Source organism: Recurvomyces mirabilis, assembly GCF_035927965.1.
Source record: "Recurvomyces mirabilis strain CCFEE 5264 chromosome Unknown scaffold_48, whole genome shotgun sequence".
NCBI lineage: Eukaryota > Fungi > Ascomycota > Dothideomycetes > Mycosphaerellales > Teratosphaeriaceae > Recurvomyces > Recurvomyces mirabilis.
In genome coordinates this window covers 41,955-67,314 of record NW_027041982.1, presented here as the reverse complement: position 1 = coordinate 67,314, position 25,360 = coordinate 41,955, and the positions used below count along the sequence as shown (strand labels likewise).

Here is a 25,360-nt window from a genome sequence, read left to right as displayed (position 1 = left end):
ACAGGCGAGACGACCAGTCGTTATATTGAAACGAGCGATTGATTCCACGAATCATTAGCCAATCTAAACCAAACAACCTTTTTCTAATCACATGCAGATCACATCCTTTACTGTTCACCTCATTCACATCTGTCAATCCACCGTCATCCATCCTCGGGCCTCCGTACTTACTGTCTCGCCTCCCAGTACGGACACAGGTAAGTCAAGTACTTGTAAGGGCACTGTGCCGGCACAGGTGTACCGCCAGTCGAGCCACCAGCAGTACCACGTTGCAATGCGCCAACAACAAAATCGGTGCCAAGATCCTGGACGCTGCTAAGGCGAGGGTAGGCGAGATGCGCAGAATTGATGCCACGTCCGTTGGTCGTATCGCAGACACCGTCGCCCTGAGATACGAGTCAGTCATGTCCGTGCACAGGAAGTATATCGACCCAGCTTACGAAATTGCAGACGTCAAGCGTCTTGCTAACCCAGTTCTCCGGAATCCGCCCACCAAGACCGGCAGAAATGCCACGGACGTTTCGTGTAGTAGTGCCTCCGTTCTGGTCCACGTTGCATCCAAGACCGCTCTGGTGGAGAGGGTTGCCGATCAAGAACACAGCCTTGACGACATTGAAGGCAGATCCGGTGATATCTGGAAGGGCATTGGTCGTGGCAGCGGCACCCTGCGAATATCCTTCCAGCACGATACAAGCATTCGGGTTGCGGCCGAGGATTGTGTTGATCTGGTTGATGATATCACGAGAGCCAGCGGCAGAGTTCTGGCTGGCGCCGGCTACATAGACGGTGTTGTACTGGGTGATCAAGTCAGTATCTAGATTTATGAATGCATATCAAAGGTCTTACAATGGTACCACCAGAGACTTCGCGCTGGATTTTGGAGTTCATGGTCCGGAAGCCTGAAGATGGTCCCTGGGCTTCGCCAGTGCCGCGAGTGTTGATGATGGCTGGACATGATATTAGCCGATGATTTATAAGTAGCTTGGCTTGGACTCACTGTAGGCAGAGCAGCTGTTCTGGCGAGTGTCAAGTTCTGCTGGCAGGGCAGCTGCGGAGGCAGTGAGTGCCGCGCCCGTAGCAAGAAAGGTAGATACGTGCATGGTGGATGTTCGGGTTTGTTTTGAGATGTGATAGTCTGAAAAGCGAATGTGTGAATGGGATAATCGTCCTGAAGGATATGCTGCGATTGATTCTCCCACTGAGGAGGAATAAGGCAGATACTTGTATTCGCCAGCGCTCACGGTAAGACTGCCATACCGAGGTTGCTGCAAACCACGATAACCTTTAACAACCTGCTACAATGTCGAGTCGTTCCCGGCAATGCCAATGTCAACCGCGGAATATGCCACTTGAGCTATGTACTTGGCAAGGTGTGTCGCAAAGGATAGTGAGTGGCTGCGAGCAATGTAGTCCTTTAGGCAAGAATGCAGAAAGATGTTTCGTGCAATGACTAACGACAAGCGCAGTGCGTGAACCGATGGCCAAGATACGCTTGCAACTGCAGTCTGCCCCTGGCATGAGCATCGAAGTCGCCTGGTTGTTTCCATGTGGTTGTTCTGCGGCTGGGAATGGAAGTGATGGTACATGGATTCGGCAGATCGCTCGTTGGTCGAGCTTGGTCATGTGGCTGCTAGTCTGTGGCCCATGGTCGTGGTGTATACACACTCATGCCAGGTATGTCCGTGACTCAACGGCATGCAGTACCTGGAAGCGATCGAGTGGGCCGGATTGTCGCTAAGTGTTTCGATGCACTTGGCATGCCGGACGCTCTCGAATGTCCAATGGATCTTTCTTGAGACTCATGTGACAGTAATGGACAACAACCATGGGTACTTGGAAGTGTATTTTCTTGTAGCGGTGTTGTTTGCCGTATTTGCTCTTTTCTGGAGGTTGATGAAACTTACAGATCGGCAATCCTCGCTTTTGCCATGGAGGTTGAACGTTGCACCTCAGATGAAGGCGTCAAGGTCTAAGGCGATGAGGAGACTCCAGATCGACCTCTTGGTTTTCCGTATGCAGTAATCGAAGAGAGACTTCACGAAAGAGCATTTACGGTGACTTGGCAAACGCCGAGGACGGGTCGAATCCACAGTACCAGCATCCCGAGGCTCTCAGATGTCTGGGTTTTTCGGCTACACTCAACACGGCGGAGATGGGTAAGACTCATCGGTGTAGTGACCACGTACAACGTAATGGGGCCAGAAAGGGTCGAGATGTCTCTGTTGCTCATTGTGGAGATGTCCTAGACCTCGCCAAGCATACTCGACCGGCCGTAGAAGCAAGAACTGAGCATCAGGAGAGATGTAGACGTCTATAGTACGGCGACTAGCACCAAGCGGATAGATCCAGAAAAAGCAAGTCCATGTCGCATTGAAGACAGATAGAATAGCCATCGTCGTGAAGCTCGTGATCCATGAAGAGGACGAGGCATGCTATATTAACGCTAACAACATCAGACGGAATGTGCAGGTTCGGAGCTGGGAGGCGGCGAGGAAGAATGGTACGTATCGAGATGATCTCGAGCTGCTGTATCGATGCTAATTTAGTACGTTAGCTACGTACCTCAAGTAGAATCTCCAAGCAGATCAGGAGTTCCCTCCCACAGCATGAAATGTTTGATGAGTCTGCTTTCGTGTGGGACTTGCAATCTTGGCGAACCAGACCAAGGAGACTGAGAGTGAATACAGCGGATGGATTCCTTCTAATATGCAGCCTCCGGCAGATCTTACGCCGAGCTTGATACTTTTGTGCCCGAGTTTATTTCAAGATCAGGATTGTCACTGTCGCTTGTGTTTCCAAGCTTGGTCGTAGTGAGGCCGAGGGAGATGCATGCGTAAGATCTGGGATATCTAAAGTATCAATAAATGGACTGCCAATAGGGAAATGGTTCTACAGTCTCAGCCGTGATCGAGCTATACAATTGAGCAAATGAGTGCCGCATTCACCAGGCTCTTGCGTCAAAAGGCAGTCTGATGTTGGTACAAGTACGCACTCTTCCAATCATCACTCTTGTAGACTGAGGATATCTTGCTGTCCTGTCTTGGCCGTGCGCTGGTCGGATGTCATTGCTATTGCATCCAGCGGGTGGGTATAGGTCAAAGGGATATGTACTCTAGTTGATACCACTTTACGTTTATGGAAGATCAATCTAGATGAGCATGACAGCTATCGAGCAGTTGTCCCGAGTAGTCAGTATTTCGTAATAGGAAGTGTGTGTTCGTTAGAAGACTATATCGATAAGTTCATGCGGCGCTAGTATTAAAGGCGATCATATATGAGGCGTTGGCTGAGATTCAAACTACTTTTGGGATGTGCTGCGGCCTTTGGATAGAACGGTACACTACTCTCAATAGCGTAGGTTGATGTAAAACAAGCTAAAAGGTACCACAGCTGCTAAATCCCTATGCGCTCAGCGGGGATATCGGCAACGCTGTTATTACGACAGACACTGCTCGTGCTGCCACTTTCTTATACTGATCCGTTAGACATCCTGCGCCTTCGCCGGCGTAGTGCTCCAGAGCCTGAGTGTGCGGCTAGTGATCGGCTCCGTGCGGGTGTAGTGCGTTACGTCTTCACGGTCCAACTTGCTATCTTGAAGTAAAGCCGCGGATAGGGGAAGCACTACGAAGCTATCGCTGTGACGCACTAGGCACACGCGATTGTTCTTCGTCCATGTCTTGCATGCTTGGAGACGAGCCGCTCCAGGCACCCAGAACGTCGCACTGTTGGTGATGCTAGTTGTACGGCGGCTCTCCGGTGTTGTCTTGCTCGTTCGGACCGGGTCTAGAGTGCTCATCATCCTGGTGGTTGTATGTTTGGCCGGATTGCTTTGAAGTAGAGGCATTAGCCTGTTGCTCTAGCCGCTTGATCGTGGCCTTGCTCGCGGTGAGTTGCTGCTGTAGGGTTTGTATCTTAGTATCGAGCTTGGCAGTCCTCGATGCATTCCGCTTAAGCTCCTTGGTCTGGTCGTCGATAGAGCGTTGTAGTCGGTCAACCTCGCCTTGAAGTCGCGCAATGTGTTCGTTCTTTGCCGTAAGCTGTGACTGCAACAAAGCGCCATTGCGCTTGAGATCCTCGATTTGATCGTGGATGTGCTGGACGTTCGCGTAGGTAGCGTTGAATCTTTCCAATATACTGATCTGGCCACGACTGGTTCGATATGCGTTGGCGAAGAGGTCTTCCGATACTGAGTGCTCCGGAAGAAGGCCCTGTGCCGTCAGACTATTCATCATGCTACCTCATTGTCAATAACTTGCTATCGCTCCACTTGCACCATCAACGATACATAAATGGCAATGGGATCCGAGTCGTCGATGGGAGGTGCCTGTGCCTGCGCGGCGTCGGTAGCATGGCTGCTGGTCGCCATGAGACAGTTGTCCGGACTAGGACGAGAGTGGTGTGTAGTCGATGGCTTCTGTGATAAGTGTTGGTATTGAGCATGTGCCGTGGTAGATGAAGGCGAAGTGGAGTCGGACAAGGTGGAGTGGGATTGAGGTGAAGTCTAGACTACGCGCCAAGCCCACCTCGCTCTTGCCTTAGAAACACACCGCAGCGCATACACGCGCCGTGTAGGTGGACGCGCATCGTTCTACTACTCGTCCGTCAGACGCAGCGTATTGTGTCTGCGCTCCCCTCGAAGCTCGTCTTGCGAACCGCTTCTGGCATGCTTGCGCAGCATTCTACCCTCACTCAACCACTGCGTCGCAACCTTTGCCACCCCTCTGCATGATTCCTCTCGCGCAACCATCTCACGAATCATGATCGCGGAGCGAGTATCCATCATCGCCCGCTTCCACTTCTCCACTTCCTCCTGCAACCCCTTCTTCGCATCCTCCAACCTATTCATATACTCATTCGCGTCGGCGAAGACGAGCTCCAGATCAGGACGGACAGTGAGCTCGACATCTGGACGAATCCGCTTAACGAATGGCTGAATGTGGGTCAGCTCCCCGTCGAATAGCGCTTCCCACTCGGCATGGCACTGGTCGAGATTCGCGTTCTCTATCGTCAGCTCCTTCAGCTGCTTGTTCGCGGTGGCGAGGGCGCCTTTATTCTGATCCACGGTTTGCATCAACTGGTTTGTAGATGAGGTTGCTGCATCCAGCTGCTGCTGCAGCCCTTTCATCTTCTCCACGTCCAAGCTCAACGCATTCCTCCCCTCCACAGCCCGCTGGAGATCCTTCTGGAGATCACTGTTCTTCGCTACAGCACTATCAACAGTGCTCTGCAGGTTCTTGCTATGCTTCGCCGTTTTCTCGAGCTGTAGCTGCAAGGTTCCAGTCCCCTCATGCGCAGCGTCGAGGGCGTCCTGCAAGTCGACGTTCTTCTGCATCTCAGCCTCGAACTGCTTCCGCAGACGCGTGTGGCTTTGCGTGGCTTGGTTAAGGTTCTCCTGTAAGCCTTTGCTCTTGTGTTCGGCTTGGCTCTGGCTCCTTTGCAAGTTGTTGTTCGAGCTCTGCGCCATGTCGAACTTCTCCCGCAGACCCTTCTGCATGGCTACCTCTGCGGCTAGACTGCTTTCAAAGCCACTACACTTCTGCTTGACCTCATCGAGCTTCTTCTGCATGTCATCCTTCGTTCTCTCAGCCTCTTTAAGCTCCTTCTTCATGCCTCCACACTTCTCCTGCTCGTCTCCAAGTCCCGTTTGCAAATCGCCACACTTCTGCTTGACCTCATCAAGCTTCTCCTGTACTTCTGCGTTGAACCTTCCAGCCTTATCGAGCTCCTCCTCCATGCCTTTGCACTTCGCCTCCTCGCCCGCGAACCTCGCTTGCAAATCGCCACACTTCTGCTTGACCTCATCAAGCTCCTCCTCTATGTCTCTGCACTTCGCCTCCTCGCCCGCGAATCTCGCTTGCAAGTCAATATACTGCTGGTTGACCTCGTCAAGCTTCTTTTGCATCCCAATCTTTCCTTTCTCAGCCTCGTCAAGACTACTCCTTGTGACTCTACACGCCTCCTGCTCGCTACTCAGACTAGTCTCCAACTCCTTACATGTCCCTTCAGCTTTGTCAAGCTTCTCCTGTAACCCTCTGCACCTCTCCTGCTCCAGTGTGTGCATCCGCTGAAAGCCTGCTTTGGCTTGCATCTCCCTCTCTGAGACTTCCTGTGCCTGCGACAGACACACCTGCAGTTCTTGAGTCGTTCTCTTCGCTTCTACAACTTCGGCCTGGAAGCCGTCGTTGGCCACCTGGAGCAGAGACATCTCTGCCGTCTTGTTGATGATGTCCTTGCGCTGAGACTCGTTGCATTGCCGCAGGTCGCAGTCGGTGCTCTGATATCGCGCTATACGGAGCCGAAGATCGTCAACTGTCTGGCCGGCACTTGCCACTGACTGGCGTGATCTTTCGAGTGCCGCTGTGACAACATCATATTCTCTCTCCTTGGCTTCCAGATCTCCTTGCATGGAGGAGATGTACCGCTTGGCCGCTTGAACCTCACGCCCACGTCGGCCCATTTTCAAAGTGAGCTGAAACTCGTGCTGTGATACACCATTGAGCTGTGCGTGCGTCTTCGCTAACTCGTCGCGAGCTTTCTGAAGTGCCACCGTATGGCGTGCTTCATTGTCTCTCAACGCTTCAAAGGCCTCTCCATAATCCACATTCGCCTTCGCAAGCTCATCGTTCGCCTTCGCCAGCTGATCCTTCTCCTCCACCAGCTTCGCTAGCTCATCCGTCAACTTCGCCACTTCAGCCACCACATCTGCCTTCTCGATGGTGAGAGTGGTGTTCTCTCTGCGAAGTCGTTCTGCAGCCTTGACATGCGGTTCAAAGACGGCATGTGCAGCCTGCTTCTGCTGCAGCAAAGCCTCCTCGCGAGCAGTCTCGCAAGCCGCACGAACGTTATCCAAATCAGTAGAAGCTTGTTGGCATGTCTCACGGACAAGCTTCAGCGCACGATCTCGCGTGCCCTCGGCCGCTCTGGCCTCGTTGGCATGCACGATGGATAGTTTGGTGACAGATTCAAGCTCCGTCTCCTTCTCCTGCACAAGGTCCGCCATCTTATCTCGATCTGCATACGCAGACTCCATTCTCGCCTGCCCAGCCTCGTAACGCTCCTCCAGAGCAGCGAATTCGTCGTCCTTGGTCCGCAGATATGCTCTATCTGCATCACGATCCTCGGCAAAGGCCCGCTTTATCCGCCTAAGATCCGTTTCGTGCTGTTTACCCGCAGCCTCCATATCCTTTTTCGCCAAGTCCAGCTCCGCACGCAGCTTGGCCAGGGTCTCGCGGTGGTGGTCACGATCTCGTCGAAGGTCTTCGATCTTTTTTAGATCAGTCTGACTCTGCCGTGCAGCCTTTTCTAGCTGGTCTGTCTTCTCCAGAACTTCTTCAGCGCGTTGTTGTCGCTCTCCACGGATCCGTTTGAGATCGCTAGCGTCCGTTACAGCTTGTAACTCCAGTGCAGACATCCTCGAGGTGCGCTCATCTCCGGTGACCGCCTCATACAGGCCATCTATGCTTTGGATAAAGGCGCCATCGGCAAGGATGGACTTGAATTTGGAAGTCCGGATCTGTTGAACTAGTATCGTAAAGTCTACAAGCCATTTCTTGTAGCTGTACTCCGTCAGTATAATGTTTGGCAGTCTACCGTTCAGCTCACTTACGCACGCGCCTCATCCGTTGCGACACCATGTTCCTGGAGGTTCTGCTTCCCGACATGCAAGGCCTGGTAATTTCTCGCCCAGGCATACTTTGGTCGTGGCACCGGCATCGTGACGCGCCGCTAGAGATGTCGTAGGTACTACATATGCCTAAGTAAGGGTGAGGTGAAGTGAAGTGAAGTGAAGTGGCACGAAGTGAAGCGGAGCGGGACCAGCACCAAGTCCGCTCCGCTCCGCTCCGCTCCGCTTTGCCCCACTCCCGCTCCTGCCTCGAAAGCAGAGGACATTTCCGAACTATGTGGAGTCTTGATGGCACCAGACGCTCCCTGAGCACGATATATGGCTGAAGCATGGGCCGCTTGAGACAGGATTAGATGTTTGTAAGCATTCTACACACTCTGCGCACCAAATACTTACTTCACTCCCTCAGCTTCTCCTTCCTCGCAACGACAAGCGGCATCATCAGCGCAGCCGCCCACTCATAAGTAGTAAAAAGAATCCCACCGCTGAACACCGTCCGTCCTAACCTCATAGTCGTCCCCCTCCAGAATCCAGTGACCCCATAATCGGCAACAATACTTCGAAAAGCCTCGACTGTACTAGCACCTTTCGCACTCTGGCACCTAGTCTTGATCGTGTCAAAGGGTTGCGTAGCCAATGTCGTAACGATACCCGCCACAGATCCGTTAGCGAAATTGGTGAAGGTCGTCTGTGGGATATCGCGAGTACGCTCGTAGTCCTTGAGTATATTGTAAGTGCCCATACGAAAGGCAGTGGCGCCGGCCTGTTTCAAGGTAGTGCCAGCCAGACCGCGATAAAGACCGCCAATCCCATCCTCAGCCATGATAGTCTTAATACAATGCGTCATACTCCGAAACCGCTTTTCGTTCCTCGCATCGTCAATCAATGCCGTTTTGATCCTCTCCGTAGGCGTCACAGCCGTCAGACTCGCCACAACCCCTGAGCACATCCCCGCCGCCAGGTTCCTAACCGGACTCAGCGTGCCAGTTTCAGGATCCTTGAAAGAGTTCTTGATAGTATCGAAGGACAGAAACCTGATGCCATCTTTGCCTACAGATCCAATGACCAGTGTCGAGCAACCCTTGTACAGCGCTTTGATACCTTCAGTCCGGTAGACCTGAGCGACGACCTTAAACGGGTTCTTAGGCGTAGCGACACCCTTTTGCTCGCGAAGCTGAACTCTCGTCTTGGCGAATTCGAAAGGGTAAGTGGCGAATGCTTCGACTGCACCCGCGACTCCGCCAGCGGCCAGGGAGACTATCGCCGGCGTTTGCGGATCCTACGAGCTGTATTAGCAAGCACGGTGCGAGCAAGGTAGGCGATAATCATGTACATGGCTCATGTCTACCTCTCCACTACAGACTAGATGAGAATGCAGCGCTAGATACGCATACCCGATGCCATTGTGAGGTGCAAGTTCATGATTCGGAGAGTTTCGGAGGAGAAAGTTCATCCGAGGTCAACCGAACCCAAATCGTGATTTGGACCGTGCACAGTGAACATGATATGTTGGATAGGTACACACACACCGATGAGGCTCAGGATGTGTGAAGACTAACACCTCATAGTCACAGCAACACACAGAAGCTACTCAAACCGACTAAAACTCCTCAATCGTAGTCCCCACCCCCCTCTCCCTCCCCATCCTAACCAACTCACTGCCAACAACGACATCCATCAACCCCAAACCCACAGACTTATAAATCACATTCCCCTTCGTCAACCACTCCATCAGCCCCGAGTTCCCCTGAAACTGACACCCCTTCACATCTTCCTTATGCCCATGCGCCGCCTTCTGCCGTTCCGCCTCCCGCTTCAACATGAACAGTTCTCCTAGCTCAACGACCTGGTCCGGCAAGAGTTTAGCTTGAATGATTTCGCCTGCCTCCTTCAAGCAACCGGAGACGGTATCGACGATGACTGCGCCGCCCTCTTTTTGTCGTCGATGAAGGTGTTTATGCTCGTGATGAGGTGCGACGGCGTCACGGAGGACATCTGGATGGAGCTCTACCATATGTGGTTTGTAGGAGCCGATACAAGCAATGTAGCGGCCCTTCTTCCTCCCTTCCGGATTGGTGAGATACGTGGCCGGGAATAGTGGTGTGTTGGAAGGTGTAGTGCAGAATATGACATTACTACTCCTCACGAAGTCCTTGAGTAGTCTTTCGTATTCCGTATGGCCTGGTGTGAGGATATTCGTCTTCGTCTTACTGTTATACTTGTGTCCCACGGGATTCACATACTCTGGATCATCGGGTTGCGGGTTGTATATCCTCATCAGACAACTTCGTGCGCTATCGAAATTGCGAGTGATCATGTTCACATGGTGAATCTCACCGGGGCGCAGTAGCATTGCCAGGCGGAGATGCCAGTAGGCTTGTTTTCCGGCTCCGAAGACGGTAACATCGTGCACGGAATGACGTTTCTTGAGGAGCATAGTCGAGGCAAGAGCGGTACGGAAAGCGGTCAACTCGCCGGCGTTGATGAGACCTGTCGTACGACCTAGACTATCCAGGAGGGTGAGAGAGCCGTGGATCGTCGAACTGCCGGATGAGGCTGTTCCGTCTGCCTTGGATGAGATGGATGTTTGACCTGTGCTTGCCGTCTTGATACTGGCTGCCGAGCTCGCCGTACCCGAAGGACTGATCACACTATCACCCGTGCTAGTCGTCGAGATACTAGCTCGTGGACTTGCTGTCGAGCTCTGGTCGCTCAAGCTCTCCGCCAGCTCGGACATACTCGGCAAGCCAGATGCATCCGGTGGGATGACATTCACGACTTTGATGCCCTGCCCAGTCATGTCACTTGCAGGCATGAAAAGAGTAGTCGAGCCATCTTTTCGTTTCAGCACTGTCCGTTCAGGTTGAAAGTCGGAGCAACAGTCGTTGGCGTCGTTGCTTGTGCTATACCAGTGAAGTGCATCCGCCAGAGATGCTTGAAGCTCGAGTATATCATCGCGGTCGAAGGAGTGCAGGATCTTGTTCACATCACTGTCGGTGAGGACGGTGAGGACCATTTTGACCCAGCAGGAGGTTTGCTGCGGACGAATTGTTCTTGGTGATGTGATACGGAATGTGAAGTCGAGAGAGGAGAGCTGGCTATGCGGTAGGTGGAAGGATAGCGTTCACTTATCTTTTGTGCTCAGTAATACTTGCGGTTCATCGACCTTCTAGAGCTATCGCCTCCAAAGCACATGTTGAGGTGGAGGCGGCGGTGGCTCAGTCAGCATTGTTGCAGGGATGACGCGATGGAGCTCGCCAGCATGTGCATTATAAAGCTTTCAAACTCTGTTCTCAACAAGCAGATCAGCTTTCCCATATCAGTCGTTGCCACAGATGGCATGATTGAGATGGTTGTCTCGATGTAGCGAGTGACAGACGACGTGGTCCTGTCTCATCTCCTTTTCCAACTTCACCACGCGCTAGGCACATGACGTAGGTGTAATTGTATACCAAGATCTGGTTCTGCTTCTTTGGCACGCGACTGGGCATACTCACGATAGATAGAAACTCGTACTCCTCTTTCTATCCTACGACAACGATGCTGTGACACCTGTAGTAGCGACAATGGAGCCTCTACTCACCCATCTGTCTCGTCCGTCTCGCACAATCTCACCATGGATATGTACCCATTGTCGCGTGACCAGCAAGCGACCCTTCTCCCTATCAGCACTCCACCGAGTCCAACCCCGGCCTAACCACAATCAATCCAAGAACCTCGATGGCAGTTCCCACAACCAATCCGCCGCCAATCTCAGCCAGAATGTAACCAAAGCGGAAAAGGACCACTACGGTCGAGTGGAAGCCGAGAGCAAAGAACGGCAAATCCGTGCTCCATGGCTACGCGAGGGCAGCGATACACCACCTGTGGCCCGGAATCGCAATGCCGGGGCTATGGTCAAGGGGAAACTGTTGACCACGCCTAGTCGGATGCTGAAGTTGATCTTACCACTCACCACACGTGACGCGAACAAAGATCGGAAGGATGTTGAGCCGCTTGCGTTATTGGTGCATCCTCAGCAGCCATTGAGCTATCTGGAGAGATTGATCCAGAGTGAGCTTCCATCAATGCGGGATGAGAAGGACAAGGAACGAGCGCCGAGCATCACGTTCCGGGCTGAAGATGCCACGGAAGAGGACGTAGGGAGTGGTAAGCCCGCAGCCGACAAGGTAAAAGAGGAGGAGGAAGACGACGGCGAGAACTACGATCTAGAGAACGTCGAAGAGACACGCTTCGGTGACAAGACCGAGCGCACCGGCAAAATCAGCTCCGAAGCAGCAAACAAAGAAGAAGATGCCGCCCTCCCAGCCCACGGCCACCCAGACAAGGAATCCGCAGCCGGCCAAGCACCACCCAACCCCGATCCCGAACACCCCAACTTCGTCCGCTGGTCCCCCTCCACTGAAATTGGCGACTTCATCCGCGACGCAGCCCGGGGCAAGGAATTTGCCGTCGACATCGAAGGCGCCCCGGAACCAATCTACGTTGGCGTCCCTTCTTTCGCAGACCGAACTTACTATCTCCGCATGCGACTCCGCAAAACAGCACGAGGGATCAAAGACCTCGCTAGCGTGAAAGGCGAATGCGACGAGCTGGCACAACGAGGAGCAAAACGCGTGGCTCAGGGCGGATTCGCAGGACTGATAAGCTGGTGGGGTGTAGTTTACTATCTCACTTTCCAGACGAATCTGGGCTGGGATGTCATGGAGCCGGTGACTTATCTTGTTGGGCTGAGTGGGTTGATTGGGGGGTATATGTGGTTTCTTTATCACAATCGGGAAGTGAGTTATAGGAGTGCGATGAACGTTACGATCTCGAGGCGGCAGTCTCAGCTCTATGAGGCCAAGGGGTTTGATGTAGCCAAGTGGGAAGGGTTGGTGGAGGAAGGGAATAGGTTGAGGAGGGAGGTGAAGATGGTTGCGGATGAGTATGGTCAGTTGTCCTTCTGCTCTCCTGATCGGTCGTGCTTGTGCTGACGCTAGACGATCCTGTAGATGTCGAATGGGATGAAACGAAAGACGAGGGTGATGAGCAAGTGATGAAAGAGCTTCGCAAAGCACGACGGAAGAAGGGCGAGGACGATGAGAAGAAGAAGGAGAAAGAGGATGAGGAGGAGGATTGAGGATAGGGCAGTATGCTAAAGACAGCCTGAAGACCCTGGCTGTTCCGGAGACCGATTGATTGGCCTCAATAACTCGGCGTGGTCGGCCTTGCCAGCCATTCCTCCACGACTAGCCGCCACCAGCTGCAACGGCCAGTGGACAACATCGAGAAGAGACGACCAGAATAGTGATCCACCATCGCCTCGTGCGGGTGATGAAGCAGAAGCAGCAACAGGACACCGTCCTGGAGAGGAGTAAGAAGCCAGACCTCCACGGCTATCGAGCACGAAATTCGTTCGTCAGCAAATATTGCGTTATGCCACCAATCAGTATGGCAAACAGAGAGAGCTTGCCCTAGTAGGTATGCAAGTACCCCTAAAACTGTCATATTGCCAGCCGGGTATCTACAAAGTACCATATAATAATCTTCCTATCTCAGCCTCCTTCGGCCCGTTCAACCAGCTTGTCTCCGAGACCCACAGGCTCCCAGACCTCCCTCTGCCCCTTCCTCTGCGCCCATACTACATCGCCTTTAAGGTAGACGACTACACCTCCCTTCCCCGACACGCTCGCGGTGATGCGGAAGAGCGGAAGGCCCGTGCTAGAATGTGCTTCGCGAAGTGGCAACATCATGAGATTCTCGTCTGCGCACCAGTCTTCCAGTAGAGACTTGAAGTCCACAGCGTCTGGCATCGTCAGACTCCTTGCTGGCTGCTTGGCCGTGCCGAGGGAAGCCTTGGTCTGCGAAGTCAGGGTGATGGGTTTCGCTGGCCCAGCAGCCGGAGCAGGTAACTTGGAGACATCCTCGCCTTGCTCAAGCAGATCGAGGGCGGCATTGATCATGATACTGCCCTTCTCCCACTCCTTCATCACATCGGCTTGCTTCGAGATGCTGTCTGGTATCTGCTCCTTCCACCAGACGAACCAAGCTCCGACCTCTTCAAAGTTCGCCTCGGGAGACATGAGCCAGAGATGTAGCGTAGCCAACCACTTCGGGAAGAACTCAGCCACCAGCAATCTCGCAAAGACGGGTGGAGTGAACAGGTCCAGATACTTGAGAGCATGTTCCAAAGGTGTGAGATCTTGATCCGAAGGGTCGATCTCGAACTTCTGCGCAAGATGGAGTGATAGTCGGGGTAGAAGATGTCGCACAAGCAAATGATCGAATTCCTTCTCCCCCAGTAGATCGCGCCATTCTGTCAATCCCGTCAAAGCCTTGTCAGAGGAGACATCCCACCCGTCGAACACCTGTCGCAATCGACGTTTCACTTCCAGCATCAAGCTTTCGCCTGAAGTAGAGCTCGCATCGAGATGGTAAGGCGGGAGGGAAGGGAGCCAGGGGAAGATATACGTATGCGGGTACGCGGACTTGAGAGTCTGGTTTGGATCGGTTTTGCTTGTATGGTGATGTCGTCGTCTCCGAGGGTCCCATGCTTGGAGGCCAGCTAGCAGTTTCGGCACGATCATTTGGTCGATGAGGTGGCTGAGAACGAAGGCTGGTAGAAGTGGCCTCCATGCTTGCACAAGATTCGTGAGAGGCTCATGGTCTAGCACGTCCCAGTTCGTGATGGCGGTTCGAAGCTTTGGAAGCCAGATGCTGTAGATCAGGTTCTCATAAGCTGTGGCGGATTTTTGTCGTCGTGACCGACCGTAAGCTTCATCTAGAGCTTCTGCACCTGTGACATTTGCCACTTCGTCCTGATTCGCTATGCCGAGAATGGTGTGTATACGCTTCAGATCCTCCACTAGCAAGGTCGGCTCCTCGAGAGGATCCCATCCAGCCATTTCTTGTCTAAAATGCGGCAGGATTGCGCCTACAGCTGCTTCTACCAGCCCATACCTCTCGATATCATGTCGATGATCGGTCTGTAATCTCTGAAGTCGTTCAATCAGGCTCGTCCATGCTCCGCCATCTATACTACTTGACCCATCAATCCTTAGAGCTTCCACAGCTTCAACGACGTCTCGCAATTTCGCCAATTCCTCCTCGCTCTGCTCAAGCTCTACAGCATGCTGTCCCTCATGTTGCTCCACGTAAACTTTCTGCTCCTGAATCCCATGCCACGCCTCCAAGAACGCCTCCAGCTCCAAACGTTCTCTCTTTCGAATCTTCTCAGCCTCCGTATCTTCCGCCGTACTGGCAGGTCTCATCAGCCCAGCAAAGTCCGTAAGCGTCTTCGTCGTTGATCCCGTCGCATCCACCAGCGATTGCAGCATCTGTGGTGGCACGTCCAGTCCAGGCGCAGCTGCCTCCACGTCCGCGACGGTCTTGTACTTGACCTTCTGCTTCCTCGCTCCTCCAACACCAGTACCACCTTCCCCACCACCCCCTCCAGCTCCCCTCCTCCTCCTCTCCTTCCTCTTCCGTCTCTCCTCCTCACTACTATCTTCTTCCACTGCCTCGCCTCTGCGTTCTGCTGCCCTCCTCTGCTCCTCCTTATATTGCTCCGTCCTTTCCTTTACAGCTCCAACACCCGCTCCTTGCGGTCTCAACTTCACCTCAATAGGATTTACAATACCCTCTCCCTCTTTACCCAGGCCACCACCCTCTTTATAACCCATCCTGGCCATCATTTTTTGCGCAAAGGACAATTTCCCACCGCCACCGCCACCACCACCGCCGGCGCCGGCGCCCATTTTGGGAGCTTTGTGAGGCCCATGAGCACCCTCATGCTTACGCTTCAGAGTCTCGGCCATGTTGGCGCGGGCAATTCTGAAGTATGAGGGAGGCGAAGAACTGATGTGTTTTGGCTGTCACATGCTGATAAATTAGCATGACTCGCGCACTGTACTGCATGACTCGTGCCCAACATCCAGCCATGCCTGGGATTGTGATGACTGTGGAATTTGAAGGGAGATACACGACACAATAATTCGATTATCATAGAGAGTCACTGCTACATTTGAAGGTAAGTAGTATGAAGAGAGTCTTTGCGGCCATCAGTATGTGCTCTATATCACGACTAGCTTGCGAAGGTAGGAACATCGAATCCTCCCAAAACTGTTGGTCGGTAACCCTTGCCAATCTTGTGAATATGTCGAGTACCGTATGGTGAAGCATAACCTTCAATCGTTGGCTTGTCAGCGATCAGGTCTGAGCAAGACGAAGAGCAGGAAGCACATTAGCCCCTAGTGATTCTAGTGAGACGATGAAACTTGCCCGGCGATGCTGTCAATGCGTTTCCAGCACACCATTTACCTGTCACAAGCTTATGATGGCATGCATAGAGTATCACATTCATGCCAACAATGCCTGTGACGACTCGGAAAATGTTCTGAACATTTCCAAGTCAGAACATACTCGCAACTTGATCGCCGTCGGACCGTCAATCCCGCATCAGACCCTGCGGATGAGGCAAGACATGCGAAAGGCTCTAGCAGAGGATCCTCGTCGCTATACCGCCGGCATGGCCAGATATGCTCGAGAGGAGATGCTGGCTCCCTGTATTGTGCTGCGGTAGAGAGCCCTGATCGACGGGACTCGGTTCGACAGGCGTTGGTGGCCAGGGACATGAGTCGCGGGCTGTGTCACCGCTTTCATATTGGCAGATTCCGTCGTCGCGAGCGGACGTTGCTGTCCTGCAGCGAGCTAATTCTGCTTGTGATAACAGACAAAGTCGAAGTGATGTGGCTGCGGGATGGTCCGTTGCCCGGACGCCGAGCACAGAATTCAATAATCTCGGCGGTTCCAACACGATGCTGACTGGCTGCTCTTCCTGCACACCTCGCCAGAATGACTCCAAAATGCGACGAATGCGATGGAGTAATGGTGGGTAAGCCCGGGCTTTGACTCTCAAGATAGCACCAACAACCTTTGGTCTATGCATGATGCGTTCAGCCAATCGCGTCTCGACTTCACCTCGCATTTACGACTTCACCTTTCCTTTTGCACCGCCATCCAGTCCATCTGCAGGAATTGGGCCGGTCGCACAATCTTTGTCACGAACACTGACACGCACAATGGCCCAAGGGTTCGCGCGCCCAACGTAGTCAACGCGATTCACAGCACTCTCACTCCTCACTCCCATACCAAGAGGAGATCCTACTGCCAAATCACGACTAAGCATCCTTTTACGCAGCCGTGCCGCACCCTCCATCAACGCCTGGATGACTGCTGCCGCTCTAACCTCTCTCTGATTCGCGGTCAAACGTGATGAGCCAACACAATGCTCCTCTGCCGCCTCCCCCCCCGACGCCACGCACGGCTGGTCAAGCGCCGGTGGACTTCTTCTCCCATAGACGCGTTCGGCCCGCGACAGCTCAACCTCCATCCCTCTTGACTGATGTACTGAGATCTCAAGGCAATCTAGATGCTGCTCGTACGCCTGGGTCGAGTGGCAACGGGACTCCGTTCCCCTTCAGTCCTTCGACGCCTATCGCTCTGAACCTCAGGACTACTAATGTCTTGACGCCAGCAGGATCTCAAAGCACGACGCCAATAATGGAGCCCTATGATCCGAGGCAATGGGGTCAGGGCAGGCAAGCTTCGGGGTCGCAGATGGTTTATGGAAGGACTGGTAGCACTCGAAGCACGCGAGAGGCGACTGGGATGGAAGGTACGTAACATTTTACTGCGAACAGAGGATGCTGATGATCCTTCTTGCCAGTAGCGCAACGTCAGCTGACAGCGTGGCTTTACAGAGGCAATGCCGTCACCTCCGCCACCTTACTCACCAGAAACGCCTGGAGGTTCCAGGATCGCACCTGGATCAACACCGTTGCTTGAGAGTGTGGGCTTCACTGCTTCACCACTCCCGTCCGAGTCTGCACGCAGCTCGCCTCAAATGCCAATGTCTCCGGCATTCCCACCTCCTCCTGGACAGTCCACCTCACGATTCCGAGACCGCTCAACTTCAGGCCTAGCAGGACCACGCGCTCTCCTTGCTGGACTGCGAGGTAAACAGCCTGTCACTGCTGAGCCACCACTGAGTCCAGCATTCTATGGAGGAGCACCATTCGTGGAAGTTCATGCGCCTGCAGCTAGACGAGCAGCATCCACGGGGCACTTACAGTCCGCTGTCCATCCAGTCTTCGTAGCAGCAGAGATGAGTTCCTCAGCCCGTGCATCGCCAGAGTCAAGCCGGCAGCAAGGGATCGCATTACCTGGACCACCTCCGGGCCCACCACCACCTAACATGAGATCACAAAGCCTGAATCGCTACCCTACAGGTTCATCGACACAATCCGTTCAGTCTAACACTCCTAGCCATGCCGAATCTTTCCAGAGAAGAAGGGCTGCGGCGTCAACACTCGGACCTGTGCCGCCGACACCTGCTGACTGGACAGACACCCAAGGCGTTTTGTCCAATCCCTCACAGCAGCCGGTGTCTAGTAGTCACGCTATTGCTACTGAGTCTGATCCTCAGTATCAACCGCTCAGGATTGACACCGGCACTAGACGGGAGACCTCAATAACACGAAGACCAGCAAGGAGAGACAAGAGCGCCCAAGGCATACAGGAGCGTCGCTCCCTAAGCCGAAGGGCGAAAGACAGGACTGAGGATTTGATGTCACCATTGAGTGACGACTCAAGGCCTAGCGAGAGCTCATTCCATCCGGCAGAAGGTACTATAAGCCTGAGACGTGAGCATTTGCGAAATGTGTCTGGCGTGGCTGTTTCCTCTAGCATTACTGCTGTGGCTAATCAGCAAGCACAACTATCGCATACTGGCACGAACATTGGTCAGCCTCAGATACCCAGCAGTGTCTTGACGCCACCATATACTCCAGCCGTCAAGCAGGATCTGACATCACGACGCGAGACCGAGCGTACCCGCGCCGCTTCTAGTGCACGGCCTGTGTCACATTTGTTGCATACGCCCAACGAGGAGAGCGCGATGCCCGCGCCACTGAGCCCAGCACGGCCACCTTCGGCCTCCTCTATGAAGTCGTCTACAAGGCTAGACAGCTTTGCATTGGAGGCGCTAGGACGACATCGTGCTTTTGTGGAGAAAGAGTCACTCGCGACCTCAGATGAAGAACGTCTTGAGCTTTTCGCGAATTTTATGGTTCACGAATCACGGCTACGACGAGATCGTTACCAGGTAGCTTATGGTGCTATGGCTGGCGATATTCTGGACCTCACAAGAGATATGTGGCGTCCGTATGGCAGAGACAGCAAACGAGCTGTCACTCCGAGCACTTCCATGTCGTCATTCGACCCGACAGCACCCTCGTGGGCTTCTGACGGCCAGCCTTCTTCTGCCCAAGGCATGCCTAGCTCAGCGTCATCTTTCGGCGACTTTACACCTGCGACAGACGCAGCATCAATTGGTGATGTTGCAGAAGCCTTCGACCGATCAGAGTCACGACAGTGGACGGAAGCTTTCAAGCCAACACTATCTCCGATCCCTAGCATGGCACAAAGTACAGTACCGGACGAAGAGAGTTCTCGTGGACGCACAGCAAGTCGTTGGTGGGAACAGAGCCAGTCCGGATCCGGCTCAGGCAGTATCGGCAAACCCGATCGTCTCGAGCGCAGCCATCGGGAGACGAAGTACATGGGCGTCAAGGCAACTGAATTGCAGAACGATGCTGAGCTATCACCAGCTTTGAGCAGGCAGTCCGCGACGCCTGGTGCTAGTGCTACGTTCCCACCGGACGTAGGTGAGTATCCACCAGAGAAGACTGGTTGGCACGAAGGCGTAGACTTCGATACACCAATGGCGACTCCTGCACGCATCGCCGAGCGCAAGTCATCTACATCATCCAACAATCCACTGGACATCTCTCGGTTGATAACGCTACCACCTCCGTACCCACGACATCACCCGGCAATCAATAATAGCCATCCTCTGCTGACCTCCCTACGCAACGACCATCGGACGCTAGCAGACCATGCCGGCCACCGAGCAACTAAGGATGCATTCCTGGACAGTGACTTCTCTATTCGACAGCAGCAGAAAGAGCTTGCGAAGGAAAGACGACAAAAGCTGCGATCAAGCGTCCAAGGCAAGATAGCAGATGGCACGATCTCCTTTGGGGATGCCGCGCAAGCAGAAAAGGACTTCGACGTAGAAGAAGCAGAACGTGGCAAGGCTAACGCTAGAGCAAATTTTGATCGCTTCGAGACGCAAGTCGCTCAGCCTCTGAACACGACGATCAGCGAGCGTATCGCGAAAGCAGACGCTTGTATAGCACAGCTCAAGAACGACCTCCACTCACGCAACCAGACCTCTGACCCCAACCGCGCCCAAGAGGAAGGTGACGAGCAGCCCGAGCGATTGGAGACACTGACATTATTGAAATGGCTGTTCGAAGTCCGCGAACAACTGCACAAAGACATGTTCGACCTCCACGCCGAACGAAGCGAGCAGTACTCTGAAGTAATCCTGACCCCATACCGGATCCAACGACTGCAGACCAAAATCGACGAAGCGACGACGTTCTTCGCGAAGGACAGCCGACAGCGACACCTCACCTTCGCCCAAGAGACACAGGCACGATTTGAGGACTTGCAGGGCGTGATGGAACATAATGTCTCGCGAGGCGTGGAAGATCAATTGAGTGCATTCTGGGATATCGCACCTGGTCTTCTCGAGATCACGTCCAGGATACCGATCGAATTGGAAGGTTTCGAGGTAATGGTGCCTAATGCTGAGCTAGAGGAGAATCTAGGGTACGTGGAGTACCCGCTCCAGTACCTCTGGACTTTACTTGGACATGCTGGAAGGAGTGCGTATCAGTTCATTGAGGGGCAGATCAATCTGCTGTGTCTGTTGCATGAGGTTAGGACTGCGGCGTCGAAGAGTACGCTGAGGTTGTTGGAGGTTGAGGGGAGTGGTGGAGCGGGAGGAGAGGGAGATTTGGCTGGTGCGAGGCGGGAGGCAGAAGCGAGACTGACTGCGGATTTGCAGGACAAGGTGGGAGAGGTCGAGAGGCAGTGGAGCGAGGCGTTGGATGAGGGGTTGGAGGAGTGTAAGGGTAGGGTGAGAGCTTTCCTCGAGGTTACTGGAGGCTGGGAAGATGGGTTGGAGGGCTAACCAATGGTGCTGAGAAGAAGCATTCCCGGTTTGGGTGCATATTTGGTTCTAGCAGCGTTCGAGCGAATATTATGCTGGGACATCTTGAGCGCGGCGTTCTCGGCGATATAGACCTGACTAATCTCGTTATACTTACACATTCGACAGGTCGCACATAACGCATGTCTCACAGATTTTACCTGCGCGCACCACGAACAAGAGGCTCATGTTTGTAGTGTGACGGTTTCAGTCATAGCCAGAGACAAAGGTGAGGGCAAATACAATTGGGGAGCCTTGTGTCTTACTAGTAGTGGTTGGGCGCAACATATATTCTTACCGTAAAACTGACGAGAAGACCACATCTGTTGTACAGAAGGATTAGTCGAAGAAACTGAATGACCGTCATACGGGTCACAAAGGAATGGAGAACAGAGTGAGAGGGCATCAGTATCCAGCGTTCCTCACAGCGAGGAGGAAGACGTAGCCATGTCAACGCCAGTCATGGAGATCGACGACGAGCAGGGCCAGCGATCTCGGCCGGCACCTTCTTGTCAATTCGGCGTAGCCCAGAGCACTGACTTCCAGGACCAAGGCCACAGCGCAGCCAGCATATCGGATAAGAAGGCCGGAGCATAAGTCCAGAAGTGGAAGATAATGGCCGCAACAGAGGGAAAAGATAGTGCGATCTTGATGGCGAACGAGAACGCAGACGGGACGCCAGACGGAGTCTTGAAGACATCTTCAGTAAGTTGACCGAGACCAAAGGGCACACGAGGGTCAAGAGGCGCTTTGGCGCGAAGCTTGGAGGGACGAGGAGGCCGTCGTTCATCATGAGCAGCGGTGAACAGGCTGTATTTGTGAATTTGATGCTGCCGTTGACGATTGTAACGATCATGTGGATCCCTGAGAGGTCGGCTTGGAGTGAACATCTCATACCCGTACAGAATGCGATGTAATGCTAGAGGGTATCACTCAGTACACAGTACAGGGCCACGTACGCGGTGCGGCTACTACGAGTATATCGTGATGACGTCCGGCCTTACTAACCCTCTCCGTCTCGGTGAGGACGAGGTTCACACGTAACAGCGCTGTGCATGATGCCCTCTGAAGCGCGCTTATGGGGGTCCGAGGGTTGATGAGCTGGGAACAGATTGCAGGCGCTAAGTCTACATTGGCTATGTTGGTGGACATGTCATGAGAAATCGGCTGCCTCTGCCACATCTAGACCGCGCATTCTAGGTCCCTTTCGGCTTTTTCGAAGGCGCTGGTTTCGGGGGCACGGAACTTGACTTTGCGCCGCTGGAAGAGCCAGAGGAGGAGCCAGAATTCGGATAGCTAGTGCTTGCGCTTGTTGGGCTTGTACTGCCGGACGAGTTGACTTCTGTACCAGAGTAAAAGGTTCCAGCCGATGACGAGGCATATGAGCCGGCCACACATTCGGTCGCATCTGTGTGAGAGAGCGAATATGAGCGCAATATGAGATACCGAATGTTACTTTGATGCGTACCACAGATTGCCCCGGAGGCGCTCGTACTATTACCCGCCGATGGATATGCACCCGCATAGTTATAGCCGTATTGGCTTCCTGCTGTCGCCGTTGCGGTCGATGCTGCGACTGGATCCGGCATCGTTTCACGGCCGACAAGAATGACTGTACGACTCGGAGTGAGGGAGAATCCGAGGGGCAGGGGGAAAGCGGTGGTCGTCGGAAGCATAATAGCTAGAGCAACAGTCACTAGAAGTATGGCTACTCGGATAGTGGGTTGGGGCGAGCAGATCATCTCCGTCGAGCAACACAACGCCGCTGCCTACAAGCTGGCGTTCCCTTAGGTTGTCGTGCAATACTAGTAGGCATGACTGATGAGGTGCTTCGGCCGCGCTCAATGCTGGGGTGATCCGTTGTGTCACGTGATGCCAAGGTTCCGCTTTCACCTCCGCGGACGCACATCTCAGCCGTGTAGACACCTGTAGACGTAGTGCCAAACTCACTCCTCATCAGCGACTCGCCGACCACATATGGAGCCAGCCGTGCTGTTGTCGCCGAAAGGGTCTGCTCCGCGGAGTGATAGAGCGGGATCTCAGCAGGACCTTGCGGGAACAAAGGCATGGAGTGTTTCAGTGGCGTTGGCATACTGTAGTGGTACAAGCCGGCGAGAAATCGACGCCATACTAGCTTCCACACTTTCTTCATACGTCTCTCAATTCGCGATCCAGTCGTGTCGCTCAGAGCGACCGAGTCTTACAAGACCAACCCGTTTCTTCGACCTTACTCTTGCCATCAAGTCTCGTTCTTCCAGGCTCTGCAACCTTGCTGCATCTGATCATCTTCGGACCTCACACTCTGCCCGTGACTGCGCCTCAACGACACCAGACATTGGAAATGCGAACCTTTGCGATCCCGACCACCATTCTGCTTTTTAGCACCCTCACCAGCCTCGCCTCCGCCAATAGCTGCTCCAACGGCATCAATGTCTGCACCGGCGGGTCCGTGTCGATTTCATGCTCAGACGCGTGCTTGGTGTGTGTAGGCAGTACGTGCGGTTGCTGGAATCGCGGCAGTGGAAGCTGCAATGCGGCCACACCTTGCATCGACATGTAAGTTGTCCAGTCCCCGACATCTCCATCGGCCAGCAAGCATCCCCAGACCGCGCGGACGACAGCGTGCTAGGAGCTGGCGCAATGCGCTCGAGGCTGGAAAGGCTCGCCGGCATTGGCTATCGCCCGGAAAATCTCGTGCGAATAACGCGTGCTAACAAGCGTGTAGAAGCGCCCCAGACTTCGCGCCTGTCGACGGCCAATGCCTCACTAGTGGCTCCGCAAGCTCATCAGCTGCAAGTTCGGCATCCGCATCCGCCAGTCCTTCGGCGGCGGCTGCGTCTGCTGTTGCCTCCGCTGGATCTGCTGAAGCCTCTGCATCGGCCGGGAGCTCCTCATCGTCAGCCTCGTCCACTTCGGGAGGGTCGTCTTCATCCTCTACTACATCAAGCTCCTCTACCGTTTCGAACGCTGGCTCCCCGGCCTCGAAAGGTAAAGGGACCTCGTCCGCCACCGCAGCAGTCTGCGCGTTGAAGTTGCCTCCAAAGCTTCGCAAGGCGCTTGGTTGCTGAACGCGATTAGCGAAACTTGGAGCCACGGGGTTAACGTGCACGCAGCTCATGTAAGACATAAGTTCGGTGGAAATGTACAAGGCAGAGGTGCGTAGATAAACGGCAAGCACACAAGGCATCTATCAGTGTCTTTGCTTTTCTTGTTGAAGAGCTAGATTCAAACGCCCTACTGTCTGTAGTACGGTTACTTTTCTTCTATCCGTCCATGTTGCCTTTTCTGCTGATCCTGATATCTCCGTCTTGCGCACTTCGCGACCACGCCAGTAAATACGTATCCCTCCCGGATAGTTGGCCTTGTAACGTAGTGTGACAAACGCTCCCGGGATCCGCTCCATGAACTTACTAACCCCGCAGCAAACCATCTCCCTGAGCGGACCACTTTCACGGACTATCGTGTATAATTTGCGTATTACTACTACAAGATGCGAACAACACAGCACGTCTTGAAAGATTCTACGGAAGGTCCGGAAGACTGCCAAGGATACCAGGGCAGTACGTGATTATACTTTGTGGCACGGCCTGGCAGCGGAGTGGTTGGCCTTGGCGAGGTCTTTGAGACGCGCCGCCTACTGGTCAACCACGGCGCGCCGCCGCGGAGAGCCGCAGATCGACGTCACGCTAGGGTTGAGGCTGTGCTCTCGGTGCCATGGGCTTTGCAAACCACAGGGCCGTTGGCCTTATTTGAGAAGCTCGACTTCTCTCCCGCACTAGAATCCACAGTTGGGGCATCGGATTCATCTACACCAACCAGGACACCTCCCGCGCGGACATCTGTGCCTCAAACCACACACACTCCACTCCGTCTGCCATTGAAGATACAAACCAAAACCAAAACCAAAACCACGCAGCAGCCACAAGACACCCAGCTATGGACATCGAGCGCGCTGCCCCACACGTCAAACGGGGCTACAAGGCGGGTAACAAGGTGCATACGTGGTATTCGCGCCTGTCCAAGGTGAAGAAGATTCTGCTCTGGCTGCTCGCACTGTCTGTGGTGGCGATCGCGCTTGGAGTTGGACTGGGGGTTGGACTTCGACCGTCCCATGGGGACAACGATAACAGCAATGACAGCGACAATTAAGGGCCATCGTAACCCGGGACGTCATACCGTGGGCTGTCCCACCCCTCCTCTGCCCTCTCGCTGGGCGCGAAATGGTGACAGGAAGGCAGCGGCCCGGCAGCTGTTGTGACGGTCGGACGCTTGGCGCAAACGTCGACAGACACATCGAAGACTTCTCGAACGAACCAACGTCGAGCCATGGGGTCCAGAAGCGGATGATAGCTGGAGCATTCGAAGCTGTACCTCACTCCTTAGGTGGGACCATAGGTCGGAGATCGATAGTGAAGCAAAGACTTCTCGAACGAACCAAGTTCGAGCCATGGGGGTCAGAAGCGGATGATAGCTGGAACAATCGAAGCTGTACCTCATTCTTTGGGTGGGATCATAGGTCGGAGATCGATAGTGAAGCAAAGGCTCCTTTCAGAAATCGAGTTCCCAGTGATTTCCCACGCGACGCCATGAATCCCGCTTTGATCTTGCGATCGTGGGTCTCTTGTCTTAGAACA

The 25,360-nt window shown here is 53.8% G+C and overlaps 9 protein-coding genes across 9 annotated transcripts; 2 read left to right on the top strand and 7 right to left on the bottom strand.

The window, feature by feature from the left end:
* Nucleotides 1-167: 167 nt before the first annotated feature.
* Nucleotides 168-1,100, bottom strand: LTS14_010721 (uncharacterized protein; the record flags this gene model as incomplete). Its single annotated transcript, XM_064843397.1, has 4 exons — nucleotides 168-386; nucleotides 441-794; nucleotides 847-947; nucleotides 998-1,100. The coding sequence occupies 4 exons, from the start codon at nucleotides 1,098-1,100 to the stop codon at nucleotides 168-170; spliced, it is 777 nt and encodes a 258-aa protein (XP_064689039.1).
* Nucleotides 1,101-3,734: 2,634 nt separating this feature from the next.
* On the bottom strand, nucleotides 3,735-4,229 carry LTS14_010720 (uncharacterized protein; the record flags this gene model as incomplete). Its single annotated transcript, XM_064843396.1, has 1 exon — nucleotides 3,735-4,229. One exon carries the CDS (start codon nucleotides 4,227-4,229, stop codon nucleotides 3,735-3,737), a length of 495 nt encoding a protein of 164 aa, XP_064689038.1.
* A 362-nt stretch (nucleotides 4,230-4,591) lies between these two features.
* On the bottom strand, nucleotides 4,592-7,713 carry LTS14_010719 (uncharacterized protein; the record flags this gene model as incomplete). The annotated part of the gene is made up of 2 exons (XM_064843395.1): nucleotides 4,592-7,556; nucleotides 7,607-7,713. The coding sequence occupies 2 exons, from the start codon at nucleotides 7,711-7,713 to the stop codon at nucleotides 4,592-4,594; spliced, it is 3,072 nt and encodes a 1,023-aa protein (XP_064689037.1).
* Nucleotides 7,714-8,021: 308 nt separating this feature from the next.
* On the bottom strand, nucleotides 8,022-8,966 carry LTS14_010718 (uncharacterized protein; the record flags this gene model as incomplete). The annotated part of the gene is made up of 2 exons (XM_064843394.1): nucleotides 8,022-8,903; nucleotides 8,958-8,966. 2 exons carry the CDS (start codon nucleotides 8,964-8,966, stop codon nucleotides 8,022-8,024), a joined length of 891 nt encoding a protein of 296 aa, XP_064689036.1.
* Nucleotides 8,967-9,224: 258 nt separating this feature from the next.
* Nucleotides 9,225-10,640, bottom strand: LTS14_010717 (uncharacterized protein; the record flags this gene model as incomplete). The annotated part of the gene is made up of 1 exon (XM_064843393.1): nucleotides 9,225-10,640. One exon carries the CDS (start codon nucleotides 10,638-10,640, stop codon nucleotides 9,225-9,227), a length of 1,416 nt encoding a protein of 471 aa, XP_064689035.1.
* Nucleotides 10,641-11,190: 550 nt separating this feature from the next.
* On the top strand, nucleotides 11,191-12,746 carry LTS14_010716 (uncharacterized protein; the record flags this gene model as incomplete). Its single annotated transcript, XM_064843392.1, has 2 exons — nucleotides 11,191-12,556; nucleotides 12,619-12,746. 2 exons carry the CDS (start codon nucleotides 11,191-11,193, stop codon nucleotides 12,744-12,746), a joined length of 1,494 nt encoding a protein of 497 aa, XP_064689034.1.
* Nucleotides 12,747-13,161: 415 nt separating this feature from the next.
* On the bottom strand, nucleotides 13,162-15,423 carry LTS14_010715 (uncharacterized protein; the record flags this gene model as incomplete). Its single annotated transcript, XM_064843391.1, has 2 exons — nucleotides 13,162-14,518; nucleotides 14,567-15,423. The coding sequence occupies 2 exons, from the start codon at nucleotides 15,421-15,423 to the stop codon at nucleotides 13,162-13,164; spliced, it is 2,214 nt and encodes a 737-aa protein (XP_064689033.1).
* A 1,456-nt stretch (nucleotides 15,424-16,879) lies between these two features.
* On the top strand, nucleotides 16,880-20,708 carry LTS14_010714 (uncharacterized protein; the record flags this gene model as incomplete). Its single annotated transcript, XM_064843390.1, has 2 exons — nucleotides 16,880-17,282; nucleotides 17,368-20,708. The coding sequence occupies 2 exons, from the start codon at nucleotides 16,880-16,882 to the stop codon at nucleotides 20,706-20,708; spliced, it is 3,744 nt and encodes a 1,247-aa protein (XP_064689032.1).
* A 2,728-nt stretch (nucleotides 20,709-23,436) lies between these two features.
* Nucleotides 23,437-23,853, bottom strand: LTS14_010713 (uncharacterized protein; the record flags this gene model as incomplete). Its single annotated transcript, XM_064843389.1, has 1 exon — nucleotides 23,437-23,853. The coding sequence occupies one exon, from the start codon at nucleotides 23,851-23,853 to the stop codon at nucleotides 23,437-23,439; it is 417 nt and encodes a 138-aa protein (XP_064689031.1).
* Nucleotides 23,854-25,360: the final 1,507 nt, after the last annotated feature.